This window comes from Lepisosteus oculatus, chromosome 3 (assembly GCF_040954835.1).
Source record: "Lepisosteus oculatus isolate fLepOcu1 chromosome 3, fLepOcu1.hap2, whole genome shotgun sequence".
Taxonomy (NCBI): Eukaryota; Metazoa; Chordata; class Actinopteri; order Semionotiformes; family Lepisosteidae; genus Lepisosteus; species Lepisosteus oculatus.
This window is the reverse complement of record NC_090698.1, coordinates 49,343,631-49,353,406: the sequence shown is the minus strand read 5'-3', so window position 1 is coordinate 49,353,406 and position 9,776 is coordinate 49,343,631. Positions and strand designations below refer to the sequence as shown.

The following is a 9,776-nucleotide window of genomic DNA, read 5'->3' as shown; positions in this document are numbered from 1 at the left end:
CTCAATTAAGAATGGTGTACAGTATATACATGTGAACATCTGAATCAAAACTTGGGTGCTCAAATCCAACACATTTATATAAGTTAAATGTCAACAAACACCTCAAAGAAAAATATTAAAATATGTTGCTTTTGTAAGTATTCACCCCTCTGTGTCAACACCTGGGTGAAAGCTCGTTTGGCAGCAATTACAGCGGTGAGTCTTTTTTTCGTAAGGCTGTATTAACATTACACACCAGGAATGGGGCAATTTTTACCCTTTCGTCTTTCTGAGGTGCTGAAGGCTGTGTATCTTTGATGGACAGCAATTTTCAATTTTCTTGTGCATTTGTTTTATAGGGAAATTTAGCAGCGTGGGTTTCCAGTGGCAGAAGATGCCTCTAAGCCTCATTTGATAGAATAAATAAAGAGTGAAAAAGAATGGCAAGAAAAATGCATTTATTGCATAACTGAGGAACAAACAGAATTAAGAAAACATTTAACAATGAAGAAATCAGAGACGGTCTTGGTGCAGAGCTCTTTGTCTGACCACATACTGTACTGTACAGTCATCTACTGATCACATACAGTATAAATCGCTTCCTAACTAACATAATGCAAATGTAATTATGTCATAATTAAACAACACCTCATCAAAGCTAGGACATAAAAGATTACAGCAGAAAACTGAAGAGAAGAGCTACCGAACAATCAGCATTAAAAACATGCTAAGACACCACAGCACGACCCAGTTTCTTTCAGAACGACGTTAAAGCATAGCCTGCAGCATATATTTTAATACAACATGTACAGCTTTTAAAAGCTTGTATCCTTTCCGTTTCCTTCAGCAAGAAATGGGACAAGAGCTGAGTCAGACATGATTACATTTTTCTCAATAGAAGGCTTGTGTGTGCCTTTAAATTACATCGCTGCTTTGGTATTGTGTATATCCCTTCATACTTGACAACCAATAGGAAAAAAGGCTCCATAGCCCTGAAAGCTGTGCTTTCAGATGGATGCTGTTCGGGTTAAAGCTTTTTGCACAGCTAGAGCAATTTTGGCTTGCTAAGAAGAAAGTGTCAATGGTGGGAAAGAGGATGGAAAACATACCCCACATTTTTGTGACATATTCCCCTTTTAATATTGAAATATTTAATATTTCAGTGCTGTAACTGTAGAATTGTATGCAACTATAAGGTGCTGGGAATCTTTCAGCACTCCCAAGATATCTGGTATTGGTGAGTCATGGAAAGTGCAAATGTAATGATGTTCTAAGGGCTATTGTTTATTGTTTGTGTTGTTTTGCCTAATTCAATTAGCCATTTCTGCAATTTTGAATTAGAGAATGAGGATAAGCTATTGAAAAGTGGTCTTGGGTAAGCTACTATGTCAAACTTAATTACTCTCTGGATTTTCAAAACAAACTTTTGTACCTGTGTTTCATTTGGGTTTCACGGCAAAATACCCAAGCCACCTCTCAAACCATTCGGCTGAAATCAAAAGGCAGAGTCCTTCACATTGATAATTGGTTTGCAGTTCTTTTCTGTGGTTCAAACAGTCTGGCTTCAAGAGCAGTGGCTTTCTGATATCAGCTGTATGTACAGCATTTTAAAAGATCAAGTGAATAATTCACTGTAAAACAGCCACTAGTATTATTCATTAAATTCCAATTAAGACTTAAAAATAGATGAAAAAAAAACATGTGCAGGCAATATGATACAACAGAACGATTATTGCCCAGCAGCACGGTATCTTGCTTTCTACTTCAAGGTAAAAACACCCTCGATTAAAGATTGAAATCAGAGATTCAGATAAAATAGTATACATTTCAAAAACAATTTTAATTAATTTCCATATGATCATTTATATACATAACAAATACGACCCCACACAACGAAACATATCTAAATCTTCAGAAACAGGAAAAAGCAAAAACAATTTTCTACTAGAGCACAGTCAAATACACAAAAGTTTTATATCACCAACATATATTTTAAGACAATTGTATATAAAATTAAACATGCCGACTCTAAATATATAAGAAAAACAGCAGCGTTTTAGGATTCTTATATAAGGCAAAATACTTATTTAATGTAAGTATATCTTGCTTCTTGGCAATTTGCATTATAGTTGCTTATGTTAAGGACAAAGCTAGCTGTTCTTGGCACAATGGAAATGTAACAATGTGATGTAATGTTCATCATTAACTTCTGTGCCACAATAGAAAACTGTGTGGACATATGTTCATATGATACTACTTCTGCAAAAAAAAAAAACACTAAAAAGAGGATAAATGTAATGTTCATCTTTGTCCGTAACATGCTGTATGTTCAAATGAGGATTTTGACAAAAACCTAAACGACATACTGTACTATAGCTTATTCATGTCTTCATAACATATAAACCTAAGTGCATATAAAATATGAACCACTAAATCAGTGATGCTTCCTGCTTCCATACATTCTAAAATGTAGTAAAATTCTTTCTCAGAGTCATTGAAGTTATCTATGCATGTCATTAAAGGTAAATTAGAAAACTATTCAATTGTTTACATGTAAACTGCAATACAATATATTAATATTACAATTTTTTAAAAAATATACATTAGATTTTGAACAATTCAGGCAGACAGCAGCATTCTGCATGCAATTACACATTATACAATACTACTCAAATTATTTTTAAATAAACTCTTATTTTAAAATTCTCAGCGGCGCAGCTATGCTTGAACAAGTGCCCTCCTCAGAGTTCAGTACTTAATACCTTATGTCAGAATGCTCACAATATGATTTCTCTCTTCACTCTAGGAATTCATGAGCTTATGCTTATTTAACATTGCTTACCAGGCTTTGAAAACTAGTCCATTAGTTGTCAGGAGTATTGGCACTTACTGAGGCAGCTTGTGCTACTGCTTTTATTGCATGATCTGCACTTACATTTGGCATCTACATTAACATTGCATGTTACAAAAAGATCAATGAGCTGAAGATCAATGAAGTATATACAGTATGTATATAATTAACTACAAAATCAGATATAACAAGTAGCTTTCACCTTTACAAAAATTGCCTTCAAAGTGCATGTGCACTTAAAAAAAACCTCAGCCTTTGTTTGCTTTGCATTTCATTATATCCCCTCTTCAGTAAACAGGAAATTAATTAAATTCAGAAATTGAATGAAGCCACTTGTTATTAAAATTCTGACGGGCGTCAAGGATAACCAATTAATCTATACATCTTTAACATTGTGAGAACTTGTTATATGCTTGTAGTATCATGCTGTTCTATCTTTAATGTTCCTTTCCTGCAACTCTTGTTACGTTCCTGTAATTAAAATGGGATATAGCGAGACAATGTGCTATGTGTGCTGTTATGTCTGATTTGGAGTTTGTATGTGCAAACGGCGCAAGTGTACACAAGTAAAATTGCACAAGTTCAACCACTTTAACCCTCCTGCAGCTTGCTCAGCAAGATGGAGAAGGAATGAACTCTCAGAATATTATTTGTAATCATTTTGCCTGTTGCAACATGAAGTCACTGGGACATTCAGTGTCAACTTGTCCAAATACGGTGGGCTCCAGCAAAACTCCCAACACGCACGAAGCTGACTGTAGCTAACTACAAAATGACGGGATCAGCAGATAGTCGCTTATGATGGCTTCCAATCATTTGTAACAGTGGTTGCTAACATATTTCTGTGTGTACCCATGAATTACAATTACATCATCACTCCATGTCACCAAACTGCACAAATGCAATTGTCACATCAATACAGATTCCAGCCTCGTGGATTTTATTGAAGTTTGATCTTTTCTGCTTAACAGCAACAGTGTCTTATATGGCAATTTTCAGAATGGTCGCATGAATGGTGTGCATTTCATTAATCTTTACGAGTCTTATTCAATAGTAAGCTTACGGTGCTGTGACCTGTGCCCAGGTTTTGAGACTAATGCTCCACCTGCTGCTACAGCAACACCAATTCAACACAATGCCTTATTTTTCCACATCTGGTACTACAAAGCAAATATCACATCAAGCTGGGATCACTGTGATACTGATTTGTTAAATCTTAATCCCATCTATCACCTGTGGAATAAAATGGAAACACGTCAGCAACTGTCAAATGGCACTGCAAATCTAGCAATGACTGTGCTGAGTGAGATAAAAAGCATTTCTACAAGCCACGAGCAGTGTCTCTGCCAGTCTGTTGTTCCATTTGCATCCTTGTGATTGATCTAATGTGGGACACAGCAGATACTGATCAGGTAAGCAGGAGCTCCCAAACATCTTGTCAGATATTTGTTTACAGATGTTGAAATGGTGTTGCTATCAGAATGTGTCACTTAAAATTTACCTTGAAGATGTGGTTTTTGTGCACAATTTAAACTTGCAGACATGAACGTACCATCAATTTACAGTTTTTTTACTATAGTTTCATTGATGCTAATATTTACATTTGGATATTTTGAGGTTTATATAAGTAGGTGGATACAATGTAATAAAATGAAGTGTAATTTGTAAATAAAAACAATGAAAAATATTTCAGTATATTTCTATACATCTATAGTATTTTAAGTTAAATTAATGGGTGGACAAGTGATGCCCTGTCATGCTCTTTTACTGAGACCTGATAACAAAATCAAAACAGCTGGAAGGCAGAGACTAGTGTAAAGCTGGTTCACCAAAATGAGTCAAGAACTGACGTTCACTAAAGCTTGTGCTACCTTAACTCACCTGACATGAGCCTGTTTTCTGACACTATGCAGATTCACTCTCACAAAAAAGATTCCATCAGTACGAAAATGGAATTTAAGTAGTTTAAATTGAGCCTTGTTCCAAAGGCGCTAATAGGCACTTATCTGGCAATGTGTAATGTAAACCTAAATTTGTTTTTTTCACTAGAAGATGGTGAGTAGACCTGTGGAAACAGTAGCAAGAAGGGATAATTAGAATACTGGGCAAGCCATATATTTCTGACACAGTCACTGTGATTTTTTAGGTGATACGTCTAAAAAAAATGTGTGTGTATGCTTTCAGTGTGCCTAAAATCGGCTGAGAAAATGCAAAGAGCTGTACATTAATATTAAGCAGACAGATGAGCATGTTTTTATAACAACTGCAGCTTAAGCTCAATAATGCCAAGATGCATTTCTGTGACAATCCACAGGTTGCAGACAAATTGCGATTGACAATTAAAAATTAGAAGAAAATATAATAAGCATCTGGTGTTAAAAGAAAATGAAATCTGACCATTTTTAAAACCAGATTGAAAGTCTAATCTCAAACGGTAACTGGAAACAGAAAAGATGGGAATTAACATACTGTATAACCTATTTTTTAGATACCTGTACTTGGGCATTTTGATGCATTGGTTCTGTACATTTTTTAGTACATTTTACACAGTCCAGAGAACAGCTAATTGTATTCATATTTGTGAATAAAGTGTTGCACTTGACTGTCAAAAGGAGTATGCTACATGTTTTTGTCACTGCAGTAGGGAATACTGCAGGTGAATTGTACACTGAGAGACATATGGCATTTGTTCCATTACACTTCTGTTATGTTTAATGCATGTATGGCAGAGGCACTCCTCTTAATTCTAGCTTTTTAAAATAAATATTTTACCGCCTCTTTTTACCAATTTTCAACAAAGCTCTGATGCTTATATTTGTGTTTACCTCAGGCACTACGGCATGTTACAATCAAAAACATTTTTTGTATTTGAAATATTTTCAGTTATCTGTAAAACCCTTTAAGGTTTTGTATGGATGTAGAAGTCTACACTTATTGGCCAAAATACAAAAGAACCACCACAATATAACATCCTATGTCTCTCCAAGAAGCAAGAAAAGCATAAATAAAACATAGTTTGCATTCCACAAGGATACAAGGTATTGGCTATTTGGAATGGAACTGCACAAACCAGCTGTTCCACCTGATTTCAATACGATGGAGACTGAGGATTGTTCATACCAGGGAAGGCAATGGAGGTCTGTTATATGCTTTTCAAAACAGATTTGCTTCGCATTGACTGTCTTAGAAAAGTCAATTCATTTGCTATAATATTTGGGCTGTTCGGTGTATAACTCAGAAATAAAAATATGTTTTTGCTAGTTTGTGCACAGCAATTTATGAAGATTAATTCTATTAAAGAAGTAAATAAATACTTCAGTTAAATAAGTATTTGCTTCTATTAAATAAGTTTGGAGTTTTAGGTGGAGTTCAGACTTAAAATAATCCTCCACAAAAATGATTTATATAATCTTCTGTAGATACAATATTACCACAACATAAAAGTGATTTAACTTTTTATTTGACTAATTACCAACAGTAATTTGTGTTCTGATTCCAACTAATCATTACAAATATCTTTAAAAAAAAGAAAAAGAAAGAACATTTTTAGTGTGCTTCTGTCAGCCACAATGCACTATTCATTCTTGGGACATTTTGTTTCACCTTAACAAATGTGGCTTTTTCCAAAGTTTTTAATACTTGTGCAGCAGCACTGAGGTACAATGGAAAAGCTATGCTATGAACTGTCATTCAGATCCCTAGTAAATACAAGTATAGGCACCTCGCTTTCTGTAAAACCAAACATACCCTGTCTTCCCAATCTGTACCATATCCTGGTGGGACATTTCACTGAGATTTTAATGAAGAAAGCTTCCCTGATTTCTACGGATGAGCTTAGATAAGCTTATGAGATGTGTGCTGTGTTGTACATTAACAAGAAATGAAAGTTCAAAGGGACAAAGAGACAAAGGTAAAACAAACAGGGAGGTTCAAAGGACATCATGTCTTTAAGGCAATGCATTTTTATGTATGACTGTTAAAGTACTGAATACGCACATTATCTACCTGACCTGCTCCTTTATGTCACAAGGCTTGACAGGAACTTTATAGTTTGGTAAAGACAAGTATGGCTTGCTAATAGGTTTAGGTTAGAGCTGTTTTAGACGATGAATACTAACATCAATATTAGACCTGACTGAGGTATGATAAAAGAAAGATGATTTTCCGGGGTATATCACAATTCCAGTTTGCCATCACAATGCTCAGTTTACACCCTAACTCAGTTTGATTAGTTTTCAAAATTTTCCATATGTCCTGTAAGCAGATAACAATATTATTTCTCCACAGCTAGTCTTAAAGGTAAAAAAAATATATCTGTAAAACATCATACTGTGAACTAAATAATTTCATTTTTATAATAAAGATACATATGGTAGGATTAATGTAAGATACTGTAACATGTGTAGCCTTTTCTTCTAAGACTAGTATAGTACAAAAATACACTGAAGTCAGTTGGGGTGCTGTTTAATTCTCCACAATCAAAATACCACTAATCTTTGCAAAAGGTGTGCGGAAAGTTGTTTTATGTAACACTTGTGTGTTTTACAAGCTAACTTTATGGCAGTTCACCTCACTTGATCCCAGTATTATTAAGACACAAGAATGCACCATAGAAGCTGGCTCTTCTGAATATATGAGCCCCATTGCACTGAAGATACAATGTATATCAAAACAAAGACTGAAGATATGCTCAATCCATCAATCTTTCAGTCCCCTGAAGAGCATCAATGAATTTTTGTTCATATGTAGAAGAAATAAGCCTAAAAAGTTTAACAGAATTTACTGAATAACCTTGTTATCAAATGGGATTCTTAAGGATCTTCCCATATGATCTCATGTTATGCATATTTATATCTATCTAAGCTTTTGATAGAAAGAATACATCACTGAGATTGCTAAAGGAGCAACAGCTGCAATTCCACTATAATGAGTTTTAAGTTATTATCAGGATAAAGCATATCCTTAAAATGAAATTTCCTTAGGCCACTTGAACGTGCTTCTACCTCAGAGGCTACGAGAACAAAAAATAAAAAGAAACAATAAAACTCCTCGGTTCCCAGCTTCTCAACAGATCACTGTCAAAAGTTTTTTTGTCCGTACATTGTCCTGCTGGTTGTTTTGGTATTCGGCGCGAAGGGTAGGTTTTCTGAGACAGTTCAGGGTGTGATGTTTCCCAGAAGGTCAGGGCTGAAGTATCCGACAGGCACAGGGCGTGCCCCAGTGGGCACCACAGTGGGGTTTAACAGAAGGCTCTGCTGCGAATCCACAGCCTGTACCAAGGTGTAGTCTGAGAGACAAGGCGGTGAGGCCACTGAGGAGTCTGCTGCCCCACAGGGGCCCTGCGGCTCCACCGGCTGACTCTCGGCAGATGAACAGCTCTCCTGGGCGAAGCCCTTCTCTCTGCTGCGCTCGTGTTCGTCTCGGGAAGGGATGGCGCCTATTTGTTTGGCATCAGTCTCAGAGGTGTAGGCACTGACCGGGACCATGGCAAATTGACACTTCTTATCTTTCAGGGGGTTTTCCTTTTCTGAGGCCTTCTCTGCTTTGCACTGTTGGCCAGGCGACAGCAAGACACCCCCAGCTGGCGTAATGTCACTTACCTGGGCGTAGAAATCCATGTTAACCCAGCTCTGGTTGCTCAGTTGTGTCTGGATCACAGGGCGGCCTTCTGCCCGGCTGGCTGCCGGCAGAGCAGCGGGATGTGAGGATTCGGGAGCAGAATAATTAGAAGGGGAGAGACGCGGAACGGCAGCATGGCTTTCTGATTCGAGAAGGCCGGCGTTCTCCCCCAGGGCTTCCAGCTGAGTGAGGCTGAAGGGTACAGCTTCGGTATCCGGGAGCTCTGGATCGTAACAGCTGGCACGTCCCGAGTCATCGTCCTTGATACTCAGCGCATTGGTGTTGTTGAGCTGTGCCAGGTCCAGGAGCTTGTGAGTGCTGGAGCGCTCCATCTTCTCTCCAGGCTCGTCGATATCCAGCTCGATGAACTCCACCCACAGGTCTTCAGTGTAGAGTTCGGGCTTGTAGGTGTGGTGGTTGGTGAAGATGGAGTTCAGTTCATCCAGTTTGCCTTTCTGCGAAAGAAAAAATACAATTCAAAGAACATTATTAAGCAGTTCACAAAAACTGCTTAAAGGGTCCTTATGACATTGAAGAAAATATTCTTTTATTTTCCGGTTTTCTTTTAAATATATATTTTTTTCAGATACTTCGCCTTTTTATTACATTCCAAATTGGCAGATTTCATCACTATATATTTATATTAGAGTTGTAACATTGCTGTACTCTGTAAAACTACAGGAAAGTGTTTTATCTCAGCCAGTATCAGTTCTAGGTATGAGGGAATGAAATCATGAAAAAAACACTGCACCATTAACTTGGGTAATGATCTGAAACTCTGCCTTAGTTGCATGATTTTAACATGTGGACTTTAGACTAACATTACAACCAGTTGGTATAACATTTTTAAAAGCTTGAACAACCAGTACTGCCAGCAGTACTCAACTGTCCTTTTTTATTATAATGTTAGCCCGTGTGGTGAATTAACTTGGAACAGCGTGTCCTACTATTATATACATTCATATGGAATATTGCCGCAGTGCCAAATTGACATAAAGTAAGCATGTTTGCTTTGTCCACTGACCATGTAAAGGTCTCCTATTATAGGTCTAATGTGCCAGGTCCAAACATGCTGCTAATCTGATGAGCTCATGCCACAAGGAGGTATCTCTCAATTACAAACTGATTGAGACTTAAAACAACAGGTGATTTGACATTTTGGTCAATTAAGTAGCTTAATTATGTAATTAAGATCAGAGGGCCCACAAGTATATATGGCATTGAATTGTAAATGAAACTGCAAAACCTGGCATATGAATGCAGATTGTATATTTTTTATTAAACCAAAATCTACCAAAGCATAAATTATGTTTGTGCATTCATATGC

General features: G+C 36.8%; 1 protein-coding gene across 3 annotated transcripts in view; it reads right to left on the bottom strand.

The window, feature by feature from the left end:
- Positions 1-420: 420 nt before the first annotated feature.
- The window catches only part of ghra (growth hormone receptor a), an 80,757-nt gene continuing 71,401 nt past the window's right edge, over positions 421-9,776 (bottom strand). For all 3 annotated transcript variants that reach the window (XM_015368022.2, XM_015368020.2, XM_015368029.2), the window contains one exon: positions 421-8,904. In XM_015368022.2, the coding sequence (XP_015223508.1) occupies positions 7,987-8,904 (918 nt within the window). In that variant the 3' untranslated portion in view covers positions 421-7,986. The remainder of the gene's footprint in view (positions 8,905-9,776) is intronic.